Source organism: Microtus oregoni, unplaced genomic scaffold, assembly GCF_018167655.1.
Source record: "Microtus oregoni isolate MIOR12 unplaced genomic scaffold, Mior012 000153F_000, whole genome shotgun sequence".
Taxonomy (NCBI): domain Eukaryota; kingdom Metazoa; phylum Chordata; class Mammalia; order Rodentia; family Cricetidae; genus Microtus; species Microtus oregoni.
In genome coordinates, this window is record NW_024544804.1 from 530870 (window position 1) to 546173 (window position 15304).

The window sequence follows — 15304 nt, forward strand, 5'->3', positions numbered from 1 at the left end:
TTGGCTTATTGAGGGTAGGTGGTCTGCTGTGGCCTAGGTTCTAACTAACACTTGCAACTGGAACTTTTTAGACTTTGATTCTTAGAAGTGTATACTCAAATCTTACATGATTAGCTCTAACAGACCACAAGTTTTGGGGTCATGGTTTTAGAAGTAAAGTGTTTCTCATGCACCTTGAAATCAGAAAGGGTGATATAACAAAATAACACAACTTACATTGCCATTGGGAACTACATCCTGGGAAAAATATGATGAGCTTATTATTTGAAAAAGTTAGCTTGTAAAAAAGTAAACCAACCTCACTTGAACTAGGACTCAAATGTCTATGGGATAGTAGTTTTCCATGCTGTTGTTGTCCATGCAACTCCATACTGTTTAGGTAGGACACAGTAGGGCACTAAAAATATCTTCAAAGTGAAAATTTCTCTTAATTCAAAAGCTTGTCATTGATGTAGCCCTAAACTTGGAGGTTATTTTTGGGTGTCTGGTACATGTCAGGATGACAAGGTTTACTCATTTTTGTAATTTCCTATTTCTCATCTTATTTTTCTGTCTGTCTGGGATACTAAATAGAAAGGAAAACTCAGAGATCATGTAGACCAATGGATTTTAAATTCTAAGAGTTAGAAACTCCCAGGAGAGGGGAAAGTGCTGTGCATGGCAGAACTATAGCAGAAGCAGGGCCTTTCTTATCACCTCTTTGCCTGAATGCTGGCTTCTCTGGCTTCTCATTCTTACACTTGAGGAAACAGCATGCCCAGAAAATAAAGGGACAGTACTTTAAGGAAATGGTAAAACTCAGGTGGAAGCAAAATTCTTTTAGGTCCTGGCCCATCAGGAGACCCTATGAAAAATAAAGAACTGCCAATCTGTCTTTATGGCAAACCTACTGTCATTAAAAGATGGGGTACAGCCTACAGTTCACATCCCCTGATAAGCTAAGTAGCAAGGAGGACCAAAGAGAGACATGCATGGATTCCCCCTAGAAAGGGGAAATAGATAAAATCTGAGTAAATTGGGAGCATGGGGGGGGGGGGGGGGAAGGGAGGGGGCGGAGAGCATGGAGGACCAGGATGGGATTGTCCAGTTGCAAGAGGGACAGAGAGGGAGAGCAAGGAAAGAGATATCTTGATAGAGGGATTCAGTATGGGGTTAGGGAAAAACCTGGCACTAGGGAAATTCCCAGGAATCCATAAGGATGACCCCAGCTAAGACACCAAGCAATAGTGGAGAGGGTGCCTGAGCTGGCCTTCCCCTGTAATCAGATTGATGACTACCTTAATTGTCACCATAGAACCTTCATTCAGTAACTGATGGAAGCAGATGCAGAGATCCACAGCTAAGCACTGGGCCTAACTCCCAGGGTTCAGTCAAAGAGAGGGAGGGGCGATAATATGAGCTAAGGGGTCAAGATCATGATGGGGGAAACCCACAGAAACAGTGGGCACTCACTGACTCTAGACTGATAGCTGGGGAGCCTGCATAGGACTGAACTAGGCCCTCTGAGTGTGCATGACAGTTGTGTGACTTGGGCAGTGTGTGGGGACACTGGCAGCGGTTCCAGGGTTTATCCCTAGTGCAACAACTGGCTTTTTGGAGCCCATTCTCTGTGGAGGGATACCTTGCTCAGCCTAGATACAGGGAGGAGGGCCTTGGTCCTGCCTCAAGGGACGTGACAGACTTTGTTGGGAGGCCTCACCCTCTCTGAGGATTGGCTGGGGTGGGGGTGAGAAGAGGGTGAGGGGAGGGGGGAGGGGAGTGGAGCGGGAGGAAGGGAAGGAGGGGGTACTGGGCTTGGTATGTAAAACAAAAAGATTATTTTTAAATAAAAGTAAATTTAAAAAGATGGGATACAGTTCCATTAAAAATGAAACCTCTTTTTGTTACAAAATGTGATTTTTTTTTTTGTTAGGATAGAGCTAAAATAATTCAGAAGGCTTTTAAGATTTTTTTCTTGTCACTGCCTGGGAGCGCAGCAGGGCGCCTATCCTTCATTGGACCTACAGGCACGCTGTTGCCTGATGCTCAAATGTGACCTAAGAGGGAAAGAAGGCCCCAAAGGATGAGAGGCCCCTCTTAAAGAGACAGATCATGCAGCCCCAGTGGTGGATCGCTTGGCGGATCGCTTAGGCGCTGCTGTGGGCAGTTAGATTCAGATAGGTGAGGGCCTGGAGGACAGTGAGTGCGTCAGAAATGGGTTCGAGGCTGGGGTGAGTGGGAGGAGCATGTTCTTGTGTACGTCCTGAGCGTGAGGCGCAGGGGGCTGTCGGGAACAGGTTCTGGACATCACCAACCACGTCTCTTAGGCAACAGGCAACTACAGCGTTGGAAGGAAAGTGCAGGAGACTCGGAGCCAGACTGGCAGCAACCTCCCCAGCATATGCTTGCAGCCTCTGAACCAGCCAATCCTACCCTAAGAAGAGCTCATCTTTCCAATGTGGTAGGGACTTCCTGTTGCTGTTGCCATGGTTCCGCGGGCGGGACTTAAGAGAGGCTTCCTTTGTTTGAATGGTTCTCCAGTCCCCTTGCTCAGGTTTGAGTGCGTTGTGTGTTGTTCATCCCACCTGTCTTTCCCAGCCTTCATCTTATGGGCTGTGGGCAGAAAAGCAGCGGAAAAGATGGATGATCCTCCGAAGATGGACGATCCTCCGATGTGGGTGCCTGTCTGTTTCTTTAAAGTCTTAGATGGCAGTGTTGCGCCATACAGCCCTTTCTCCTCTGCCCTGTGTGTTTGAAAAAATACTGTGAGTCTTTTTAAACTAAGAAGGCTTTTTTCCCCTTCCCTTCTTCCCTTCTCGTCTTCCCTTTCTCCTCCCCTCCCCTTCCTTTCCCCGTAGTAGGATTTGTGCCTGCCTGGAACTGGCAATTGAGTTAATAAATTCTAGACTTTACCTTGTTGATATTCACAGCCTTAGAACAAATCCCTTTATTTTTCAAGTTGGCTTTACTGTTGTGGGGCAGCCTAGACACTACAGCGACTTGTGTTTTGGCTTCTTTGAAAGGCTTTATTCTGTCCCCAGCTTGTCCTGGGTTTGTGGACCTTTATCCGTGTGTTCTTTCAGTGGAGACTTGGTTTCACTTCCATCTGGAAAATTTCTGTAAAGTGTTAATGAAAACAAGTTTTTTTCTTACAGTCCTATCACCTAGTGATCACCATTAATTGTATTTCATGGTGATTGTCTTAGAGCTTTCTAATGCGTACGGCTCTTTTAAAGATACTAGGCTGCATATTTGTGCCTTTGCTTTAGCGTCTTAAAAACTTAGAAAATCAGACCAAATTCCATTGATATGTAATTATTGTATGTCACATTAAAATCTCATATTTAGCATAAGCCATTTGTCACATGAACATTTTCCTCAGTGTGACGAAATTATTTAATAACTGATATGAATTATACAAACAACCCATAGCCCCATCTCATTACCAAATATTTTAAAAGTATATTGTTGCTAAGTACAAGATCTGTACTAGTTTGTTTCTTTTTTGCTCACCATCAGTTTTTAAGCACATAAAAAAAGTGGCTAGCAGTGTGTTCTGAATAGATATGTTGTGTGTTTGAATTAGTGTTTGATTTCTGCAGGGTAATTTTGTTACAAATACAGTGTGACATTTCATAATATCCTGTGGTGTTTAAACAAGTTTCCTACATGCTTTTTCTTTCTATTTAAACTATGTGAGTAATAAGTACAATATTAGAATTTAAAACTACGTTTGTTTCCAGGTTTACATTCCTTCCCAGAGTGTCTTGTCTTTTCTTGTATTTAGCACAAAAAGGTGTTCTACAAGAGTGTATAATATAGAATGTGATTCCAGATCTGTGTGCCACAGTCACCGTAAATATAAAGGGTAGTGACTGCAGTGTCTGCTTCAGTGTTGATAACCTGTATAAATAGCTCAACAGGTTCTTAACTTGGGTCCTCACTACTAGATGTCACATTATTATTGTCTCTGCTGTTTGCCATGACATATGTAGTAGGGAATTTTAAACCAGGTCTTTATTTATTTATTTCTGTCTGGGTGTGATAAGATCTCCTTAAATGTATAATCTCTTGAGATTCCCATTTCTACCTTCTAGTAGGAAATCATTGTGTAATTTTGAGTGAACTGAATTAAGAGGATGTATTAATACATTACTCAAAGATATTGCTTCTTTAACTTACAAAGAATATTTTCATACATTCTTATATTTCTAGAAGTATATTCATTGACTTTACAAGTTCAAACTTTTTATATTAATTAAATTTGTTTTTAACAATATTTTTTTTTCTATGGGCATCTGCTGCATGAAAGTTAATTCCCATTCTCTGTGAACTTTGGCTTTTGTGTACTCATCATCATTTATAAATTTTGAAAAATAATATTGATTTTGGTGCAAATGTAAAAATTAGCCCCACTGTAACAATATTATATATATATGTTTTCCTTTTAAAATTATATTTTTGGTCTTTAGATATATAATTATTAGTACTAATCCCACCCCCACCTCTCTGCTGGGGATGGAACTTAGAGCTTGGAGCTCTGAATGAACACACTACCACTGAACTACTGCTCTGCCTTCCTCAGAGTACTGAATCTATTTTCCACTGCTTTATTCTTTGGTATAGAGCTGAAAGTCCCATCTGCTCTTACCTCCCCTGCCACTTATTTTTAGCCTAATCTGTTAATTTTTCCACTGTCCCGATGAAGTCCCCATTAGAATGCTTTAAAAACTCCAAATAAATAAAAATTCTAAGTGACTGCACATTTAAGATTTTTCATAACTACTTGCTACAATCGCTACCCTCCAGGACTCCAACATATGTCTATTCCTCATATTCCCTGAACTTGTAATTTAGCACTATTACATGCTTTTTATACTCTGTCTAGATCCTCCAGATTTTGAGTCATTAAAACTACCCATGCATGCACATAAATTTAACTTTTACCTATCAGGGCAGAGCTGGTAGTTGTGCAAATGGTTGTCTCTTTCAGTGTAGCTGAAGGGGCAAAGAATTCCTGGCAGTTTACATAAGCAGTGATGATTTTATCAAAGGAAGAGAGGAGTATAAGATGTGGCGTGGAGTGGTAGATTCACTAACCATGACTCTTCTACCATTTCAAATCTCAAAAGGAATGTCAGTGTTGAGAGAGGACCTACATGAACTCCACTGACTTTCTCTGTCCTGTGGCAGTCTTACTTGTTTCCATGGAGAAGGGTGACTGCTCCTCTGATCCTGTCCAGTGGGTGTGGGAGCTTACAAAAGTGATGAAGAAATTGTTTTGCATATTCACTGTTAATTTATCATGGCAATCTCTTTTGTTTACTTGTTTTGCTGGTTATTTCTTAGATAAGGTATGTCTGTGGAGCTCAATCTGTTTTTATTCTTTTGCCTCAGCCTTCTGTGTTCTGGGATAACAGAAGTATATTGCAAGCCGGGCTTTCTGATTCATTTCTATTATAGTCACCTTGGAATATATGGAAGAAAATAAATGAAAAAGTGTAATCCTTTTTTAATGTGTTTTGCATATTGCATTCATTTTTCCATAATTGTGGTAATATATCGTTCACTATTAGATTATGAAGTTGTTTTTTCCTACTAGGTAATAAGTATATTTTCTTAAAAGTCAATTTCCAGTAGTCTGCCATATATATCATCTACAACATGATTCACAGTTCCTTAATTGTTTCTGAAAAAGAAAAAAATAACGCTACAATAAACACTTCCAGTACATCATTGCCCTTGTTTAAACAATGTTCCTACTGTGGTTTCTGCCAAGTGGACACATACTGCAAGACTCCTCTGACCAAGAAAACTTGCCAATATCTGCAACATTGTGTTTTGAGATTACTGCTAACCTTCAAAATTTTACTGTGCTGAGATTTGAATTTATCGTCTTAGTTTTTAAAAATGTCTTTCACATTATTTGTGATTCAGTGCTGTTTCATACATTTTAGCCATATACATTTTTATATACTCTGAAAATGAATTTTTAAAATTTCATATGTGATATTGGTTTTAAAGGGAATGCATCATGACTTGGGAGTACCTCTCGGTGGCAGTGCAAGTGGGCAAGTAAATCCGTGGGATGAGTATCCACTTACACCAAAAAAACCCCAAACAACAAACAATAAATAAATGAACATTAAAATAAAAATATTAAAATAATTCTCAAGGAACACTCCAAAAATTTCCATATACAGATTTATAATCTGAGAAAGATCATAGTCACAGACTGCCTGCCCTATATAAACTGCCATCAAGGTTCATCTCTAGAGTTGGCCCATTTTAGGTTTCTCCTTGATGTCTGTGGTTAAAGAGACAGGGTAAAATGTTTGGGACACTAGGAGGAAAGCTTAGAGATCTTGAAACCAGTAGATTTCCAAATGTTTAAGTGCAAGAAACTTTCTTGGGGGAGGGGTGTAGGTGGAAGGGGTTCTTCTCTTACACTCTCTTGCCTAGTTGCTGCTACTTTTCCAAATGTTTAAGTGCAAGAAACTTTCTTGGGGGAGGGGTGTAGGTGGAAGGGGTTCTTCTCTTACACTCTCTTGCCTAGTTGCTGCTACTCTCAGCTTCTGGTTCTCAGGGTTGAAGAAACAACCTGCCCAGAGAACAGCAAGTTTTGCTTGTTTGGGTTATTTGTTTTTTCAGGAAAGCAGGAGAGGATCATGGAGCTTGGACTGGAAGGGGTGATCTCTTGAGCCCTGGTCAAGGCCTACCTGTTTGCTCACAGGACTGTTTAGTCCCCCTCCCTTTTAAGTAAATATGCGCTCCCCCCACCGTTGACTTCTGTGAGGATTGAGTTAAAATTAAGACAGGAGCAGAGAGATGCAAGCAGGGTACCTGTCTTGTACTGAAGGGCACAGTCTTCTGTGTTGCCCAGGGCATGTCCCTGAGGAGACTTTAGAGGGGAAGAGAAGGATCCCCAGCAGGCAAGGCTCCATTGCTTGCCTGAGCGGTGTCAAGGGGCCATGTGGTGGGCAGTTAGGATTAACGGGATGAGCGGGATGAGTGCTGCAAGGAAGACAGTGAGTACAGCCACGTGAAAAGCAGGATCAAAGGCTGGGCGGAATGGGAGGAGTGTGTCCAGGGACTGGCATGCATCTCACGTGGTGCGCAGGGCAATAGGTCCTACTTATCAGCAGTCCCATTCTACAGCAGCGGTTGCATCCCTTGGTCAGCAGAGAACTACAGCACTGGAAGGAAGGCGCAGTCCTGCTTCTGGAGGGAGACTAACAAGGCCTTTCAGGACACTTGTGCTCAGGCTTCCGATTCAGCAGTACTACTACAAAGAACAGCATCTTCCGATGTGGTAGGGATTTCCTCTTGCTGTTGCTATGGTTTCACGAGCAGAACTAAGGGAGGTTTCCTTTGTTGGCGTAGACTGTTTAGCTACTTGGGCAGGTGTGAGTTGTGAGTTCGCTGTGTGGTCTGTCTGGTTAGCCACCTCAGTAGGTTGGCTTTTCTCATCTTTATTTAATAGGTTGGGGGCAGAAAATTCCCCAGAAAAGATGGACTCTCTCTGATGTTGGTGTCTTTCTGACCCTTAGATGGCAGCATTTCTTAATGCAGTGGGCCTCTTTGCTTCTTCTCCCTCCCTTTGCCTGTGGAAAAAAAAAATCCCCTGCTGTGGAGTCTTTTTTTTTTTTTTTTCCTCTTAGAGCGGCTTTAGAGAAAAAAAAAAGTCTTGGAGCCTGAGATTAAGTTACCAACTTCCGAGATTCCCTCCCAACTCCCTACCTCTTGGACAAAGAGCTTTTCTTTTCCAGTTAGCCTTGGTTTAGTGGGGCGGCCTAGGAACTCATTTTTTCCCCTTCTGGCCTTGGAGTTTATGCACCTTTGCAAATAATTTCTTCCAGTATAGATTTTATTTCACTGTATTCTGGACATTTTCTGGGGATTTAATGAAAACAGTTTTTACTCACAGACCTATCACTCAGTGATCACCATTAATTCCATTTGTGATCCTTGCTTAAGACATTTTCTCACCCATACAGGTACGTTTAAAGCATACTGAGATCCATATTTGCACATGAAAAAAACCTGTGGAATTATTGCTGTGAATCTCATTAACTTTACAATTACTGTAAGCTTCCTTAAAGTGCCACATATCTAGCTAGGCTGTGTTACCTTTATCCTAGTTTATCTAGCTACAACTATGACAGAGTTCTTTCTGAGATGATGGGAAAACAAAAGGAACCCTTGGATTCCTATAGAAATGTTAAACAACAAACGATTTTCCCCTAGGAGCTTTACAAGTTCTACCCACCCCCACTGCCATCCCCCAACCAGGACACCAACAGAACAGTGTCTAGTAGCCTGTCCTCCACACCACAGCTGTTGAACACAGGAACATTTCTTCTGGTTAATTTATTTTGTTTATGTATGTTTCATTTCATAAAACTCAGTAGTATCTACAGTTTCTTTTTCTTCTTTTTTTGGTGGGGGTAAGAAACAGGGTTTCTCTATGTAATAACTCTGGCCTGGAACTCACTTTGTAGACCAGTCTAACATGGAACTCACAGAGATCCGCTTCCCTCTGCCTCCTTAGTGCTGGAATTAAAGGTGTGCTCCACCCATGCTTGGCATATTGCAGTTTCTTAAATGGACTTTCTTTTCACTTTCTTGTGGGCATGTGCGTTATTACAATTTACCAAGAAAGTCTTCTCCAGTGTGTCTTTTACTCATTTTTTGATTCCAGGACAGCAAAAGCATCCTCAAAAGCGCTGTGTTTTCTTTTTTTCTTTTTTAATTATATTTTATTTTTTTTTTTTACTTAAAAATTTCTACCTCCTCCCCTCCTCCCATTTTCCTCCCCCTCCCCCTCCCTCGTCAGCCCCAAGAGCAGTCAGGGTACCCTGCCCTGTGGGAAGTCCAAGGTCCTCCCCCCTCCATCCAGGTCTAGAAAGGTGAGCATCCAAACTGACTAGGTTCCCACAAAGCCAGTACATGCAGTAGGATCAAAACCCAGTGCCATTGTCCTTGACTTCTCAGTCAGCCCTCCTTGTCCAACACGTTCAGAGAGTCTGGTTTGATTATATGCTCCATCAGTCCCAGTTCAGCTTGCTTTGGTGAGCTCCTATTAGATCAGCCCCACCGTCTCCGTGGGTGGGCGCACCCCTTGAGGTCCTGACTTCCTTGCTCATGTTCTCCCTCCTTCTGCTCCTCATTTGGACCTTGGGAGCTCAGTGCAGACCTCCAATGTGGGTCTCTGTCTCTAGCTTCATCCATCGCCAGATGAAGGTTCTATGGTGATATACAAGATATTCATCAGTATGGCTATAGGATAAGGCTATTTCAGGCTCCCTCTCCTCATCTGCCCAAAGATCTAGCTGGGGACATCTCTATGGACACCTGGGGACACCTCTAGAATCAAGTCTCTTGCCAACCCTAAAATGGCTCTCTTAATTAAGATATATACTTCCCTGCTCCTATATCCACCCTTCCTCCATCCCAACCATCCCATTCCCCCAAGCTAAGTGCTGTGTTTTCTAAGAACTTGATAGACAAGGGCCATTGGTAAACTCTTTCTTGATGCTATTGATAACTGACTCCACATGTGTATTGTGTTGTCTCCAGAAGCATACATTAAAGGTGGTAAATCAATATCTGTTTCAGGGAGATGATGCTTTACATAAACAGTCAAGAGATTATTTTTTTTTTTAGCTTGTCTCCTGGCAAGGGTAGGTTCACTATTATTCTTATTGTGATCTACAGTATTTGCTACAGTGTATAGCACCTTCCCTTTAGTTTTGATGAGGCATGCCTTGCTACGCATATATAGCCTTGGCTAGCCTGATGTTTTCTATATAATCCAGGCTAACCTTGAACTCCTAGGAATCCTCAGTCTCCCCAGTGCTGAGATTACAGGCACCTGTGATATCAGCGGATGTTAGAGTTTTGTAGACATCTATTGAGATTTCTGGGTATTTATGTCCCAGAACAAGGAGCTAGACAAAGAAATGTAGATAATAGCAGAAACAAGACACAAGTTATCAGAAATAAATATACTTCCAACGGAGGAAGTGGGCTGGAGTTGGGAGGAAGATTAGAAGCATGGAGTACTGGGACATTTATAGGTCATCTGCATAGTACAGGCTTTTGCTCACACTAGTTTTTAACATTTAGGCCTTGGTAGTATGTGTAGGGCATACTGTTCTAGTCTTCCTCTCTGCCAGCTCATTTATTCTGGATGAGAGAGAGGGATGGATTCACTAATCACAGTTGTTCTACCATTTCCACATTTAAAGAGGGCATCCATTTTTGCATGGTAACACTGTTTTAAGTCTGCTTACTTCTGTGACGTATGGCAACCTGACTTCATTGTTTAGATGGAGAGGGCTGGATACTCTCTCCTTAATCTGCCAACGAGATCTTTGCATGCATTCACTCTTACTTTAAAAATGAAATTCATTTCCATAAATAAATTTTAAGGGGACTGGAGAGATGGCTCATTGGTTAACAGCACTGGCTGCTCTCCCAAAGGACCCGGGTTTGATTCCCAGCATCCACAGGGTAGCTTACAACTGTCTGTAACTCCAGTTCCAGGATGTCCAGTGCCCTCTTCTGACCTCCATTGGAACCAGGAATGCATACAGTGCACAAACTACATGATGGGAAAGCATCCATATGCATAAAATAATTTTTTAAAAAAGTTTAAAAATTAAAATATGTGCACACACATAAGCCATGGCATGCATATGGAATTCAGAAGACAGCTTTTGGGAGTTGGTTCTTACCTTTCATCATGTGGGTCTTGGGAATTGAACTCAGGTCCATAGGCTTGGAGGCAGACAGCTTTACCTGCTGATTGCTGCCTGACAATTCATTTCTACTGTAGTTTTGGAACACACAGAAAACAATAAGGGAAATAATCATTACTGAAGTGCTCATAAACATCTCATTTCAATGTATTTTCCCCCACATTTTCAAATGCTATCAATATACTCTCTCAAAGTATATTATCCAATACTGACTTCTGAAATTTTCATATTAAATAGTACATTTTTGGAAATTTAAATTTCTCAGCATTCTAATGTATTTTAAAATTCCTATATTTTCCTGCATTAGAATAATTGTACAACAAATACCATTAATATATCATTTCTCTAATTTTAGACAATATTCCACTTGTGGATTGCTAAAGTAGAGATGAAAATAATATTTTTTAAATTATTTTTGATATCTGGTATCTTTTCATGCCTTTAATATACATGCATGTGGATTTTTTGTTTTTTTGTTTTACTTTTTACTTTTTTTTCAGATCTGGGGAGTGATCCAGAGATTTATACATACTAGGCAAGCACCTAGCCATGGAACCCAGGCCCTCTTTTGAAAATACTTGTATACTTGATGTAATGGATGGTTGTCTTGAAGATATCTTCTCAGTATCTGAGAAATAAAACATTTATTAATTTCAATGAGTACCTGACAGACACAGTGCATTTAAACATTCAGAACATCTCTCTGAGTCATGTGTCTTTGGGAGCCTTATACACAAATTGCTTTGTATCAGGTGCTTCATGTTACTTAGGTTTGTGCCACTCCACTACATAAGGAATCTCTCCAGGTTTGTGACATTGTTACAAATGATAGATTTATCTTGCACATTTATGTGGTTTTGATCTATTGTGTTTTCATTCTCTGTTGGTAAACTAATGATTTTTGTGTATCTCTTCTAATCAAGATTTCTTACCAGAGCGTTATTTTATATTTGACCTGATACGACCGAAGATGATTCCAGGTGTTAGAAAGCTCTTCTTGTATTCTGTCTTTGTCTCTCTTCTTGGAACTTCCATATTTTTTTTTTTACAGCGAATCAAAAAACTGAAAGCTTTTCCATTTTGTGTATTTTCTATCCCATGTGAATCCTTACATACTTCAGAAATCATTGAGGAGAGCCGAAGGCATGTCTACATTCTCTGCATTCACCTTATTTCCTTTTCTGTTCCTAATACTAGTTTATTTCCTTGCTGAGATGTGATGTGAGCATTTAGGAATGAAGAACATGAAGGATTTCTCCATCTCCACACACCTGTCTTTCATATGATTTTACTCTACAAGGGTTTTCTTAATAATAGGAACTAGAATCCAACTGAAGTTTTTGTCACATTGATTGTCTTTATTATGTTCAAAGTATCTATGACCTGACGCCTTAGATTTTTCCTGGAATTTCTTTTTTTAATATTTATTTATTTATTATTATTTATTACTTATTTATTTTAATATATATTTTATATTTATATTAATATATATTTTAAAAAATATATAATTATTTATTATGTATACAATATTCTGTCTGTCTGTACGTCTGCAGGCCAGAAGAGGGCACCAGACCTCATTACAGATGGTTGTGAGCCACCATGTGGTTGCCGGGAATTGAACTCAGGACTTTTGGAAGAGCAGGCAATGCTCTTAACCTCTGAGCCATCTCTCCAGCTCCTTTCCTGGAATTTCTGTAGTCATCTTTGAAGTTCTGGTCTTTCTGTTGTCACCAGGTTCCTGAAGGTTTCCTGTATCACATATCCATGGAGCTTATGAGGGGGAAAATCCTGCAAATCCCACTCCTCCACAGTGAAGTTCACAGCCACATCTTCACAGGTCACAGACTTCATTTCTGCTTCCCAGTTCTCCTGCTCCCTTCACAACTGTTTCTGGGGTCAGTTGTCACAAAGTGACAGAAATTGGGTTACCTGAATCCTCTCTCAACTTGAATCAAGATAATGCCCTTTCAGACTACTTTTTTCTTCTTTTCAGATACTTCCTTCTTCTTTTCCTGCTGCCCAGGTTCTCACTAGTCTGGCCAGGCTAAACTAGAACTCTGTAGCCCAGGCAGGCCTTGACCTTGGAATTTATTGCCTCCTACTTGCTCTCTACCCTATGTATGTATGTATGTATGTGTGTGTGTATGTACGTATGTATATATGTATTCTTTTTGAGATAGTCTCCCTCAGTGTACCTGGACCTGAATATCTATTAAGCTAAACTGACTGGCCAGTGAGTTCCAGGAATCTGCCTCTCTCCCCATTATCCTTTCTGCCACCCTAGCGCTGGGATTACAAGTATGCTTACTGAGTGCTAGGGATACAGACCCAGGTCCTTGTGCTTGCAGGAGCAAGCACTTTACCAACGGAACCATTTAGCCAACCGCTATTTAAGGAATGATTAGTGAATGGCACAAGAAGAGTTGGTATTGGTGCTCTTGGCTACTGTAAGCCAAAGAGTGAGAACATAGACATTGTCTGGTATTGGAACACTTACAGATTAGGGAGGAGGGGAAAAGGAGCAGCACAAATGGTTTTGAGAGGAGCTCAGAGCTACAGGTCTGGTAATGGTAAGAAACAGTGACCAGTAACGTGGAGGATCACAAGAGGTCGACGGCTGTGGCTGTAATATGGAAGCATTAGGGATTTGGAAGGTCAAGAGATGGTACTGCTGGTGATGAGAGAGGAGGATGAAAGAAAAAGACACCAGGAAAAAGCATAGTCTTTCCTGCTGCACAGGGCAGGGCCACAGGCAGGGAGACTTAGCAAGAGAAAATGAGAATGCCCCTGGGCAGAGGACCCTCTGGTGGCCTTCTCAGTGTTGAGGACCCCGAGATGGCCAGTTACTTTTAAAGGTAAAGAAGACAGTGCAAGCACCGGAATGGGAGGAGTATGTCCAGGGAATTGACACGTGTTTCAGTTCTGGCACAGCAGGAATAATTAGGCAACGTGTTTCTTTTATCAGTACTGTAAACCCTTAGCCTGCAATTCACAGCAGCTTTAGAAGGGGTGTTTAGGCAGATCCCAGGGTGGAGACTGGAGGTGACCTCTCTGGGTTCCTGTACGTCCTAGAACCTGCCAATCTTAGAGTAGACTTTCTCTCCAGTCTCTCCCCCTTCATTCATGCTTCCTGTGGCATATGTATGCACTCCCTGTTGCTGTTGCCATGGTTCCGAAGGCAGGACTTACGTTTCTGTGCCGGAGTCTTTGCTATTACCACTTGATTTATTATCTTCCCTTTCATCCTACTCTCTCAGCCAGGTCTCTGAGTTTTCCATAGAAAAGTAGCTGGAAAGATCCCCTGATTTACAGATGCCAGTGACGCATCCTGCCGCGCACTTGCTTCACCTTTTGCCCTGCCCTTCACCTTGGAAAAGGCCACGCAGAGCCTTTTGCTGGAGAAGACCTTTCTTCTGGTTTTAGTGACACAGATTCCTGTGGTGGGGCTGCTGCCTTCTGGGCAAAAAGTCATCATTTAGGGATACAACCCTTTAGAGTTCAGATATTCAATTCACCCATGGGATTGCCTAGGTACCTTATCAACTTGGCATTTCACCTTCTCTGATTTCATGGACACATTGATGTCCTTTATCAACATATTCATCCTTTATAATAACAATTCTTTCTCACTGTAGAAAATTCAGAAGACAGATATACAATACAGAAAGCCAATCGTATCCACAGTCCTATTGCTGAGAAGTTAATCTTTTTTTTTTTTTTTTTTTTTTTTTTTTTTTTTTTTTTTTTTGGTTTTTCGAGACAGGGTTTCTCTGTGGTTTTGGAGCCTGTCCTGGAACTAGCTCTTGTAGACCAGGCTGGTCTCGAACTCACAGAGATCCCCCTGCTTCTGCCTCCCAAGTGCTGGGATTAAAGGCGTGCACCACCACCGCCCGGCAAGAAGTTAATCTTTTATAATTAACTGCAATAATTTTCCTAAATATTTTCATTCATGAAGTGTATTTAACTAAAATGGGGATTAGGTTCCGTTATAACTTAAACATATTGCTTTAGAGCTCTGTTTTCTTTTTTTGAAAAGTAACTTTTTTCCACTATACACATTTTTGTTTTATAACTAAAACATAAAGTATTGAAAACTTTAGTAAAACAGAAGATCAAAACACAGTAAATCATGGTTCAAGGACAGCCATCAGTGTGCAGTCTTGTGAAGGCAGTAGCTGAGATTTATACTTAATCATAACCAGCACCTGGAGGAATATTTTTACTGTAGTCTCTGCTCAGTGAGTGCTCTGAAATGAAATGTTTGCATTTTCATTATGTGTATATGTATCAGTGTTCCCATAGCATTGTGTTGTAAGAGTTTTCTACATAATCTTTTCTATTTTACTATTCTGTTTTGAAAATAAATTTTATTACCTTAGGTCTGGTTAGTTCACTCAAGAAGAAATCATTTAGCTACCTGGTAATAAACAGAGCTCTGATCTTTACAAGTTCAAAGAACTTTGCCTCATTCTATGAGGTTTAACTAAATGCTATATATCACAGAATTTCTTTGGGTAACGTGATGGACCTGTTATTGATGCTCCATGTGTTGTTTTGATTGG

At 40.9% G+C, this 15304-nt stretch overlaps 2 protein-coding genes across 19 annotated transcripts in view; both read left to right on the forward strand.

Annotated features, from left to right (window-relative positions):
• Window positions 1-15304, forward strand: part of LOC121445005 (protein FAM104A-like) — a 120435-nt gene that overhangs the window by 47197 nt on the left and 57934 nt on the right. The window contains exon 1 of one of the 14 annotated variants that reach the window (XM_041646979.1): window positions 2310-2440. The exons of 10 other annotated variants lie outside the window; for them this stretch is intronic. In XM_041646979.1, coding sequence (XP_041502913.1) covers window positions 2436-2440 — 5 coding nt within the window. In that variant the 5' untranslated portion in view covers window positions 2310-2435. Of the gene's footprint in view, window positions 1-2309; window positions 2441-2534; window positions 2745-15304 lie in introns of those variants that run through there. 3 more of the 14 variants (XM_041646980.1, XM_041646976.1, XM_041646973.1) reach the window with 3 other exon arrangements.
• Window positions 1-15304, forward strand: part of LOC121445004 (protein FAM156A/FAM156B-like) — an 85934-nt gene that overhangs the window by 47152 nt on the left and 23478 nt on the right. The window contains exon 2 of one of the 5 annotated variants that reach the window (XM_041646970.1): window positions 12477-12579. The exons of 2 other annotated variants lie outside the window; for them this stretch is intronic. The gene's annotated coding sequence lies outside the window, so the exon portion shown is untranslated. Of the gene's footprint in view, window positions 1-2403; window positions 2441-2620; window positions 2654-12476; window positions 12580-15304 lie in introns of those variants that run through there. 2 more of the 5 variants (XM_041646972.1, XM_041646969.1) reach the window with 2 other exon arrangements.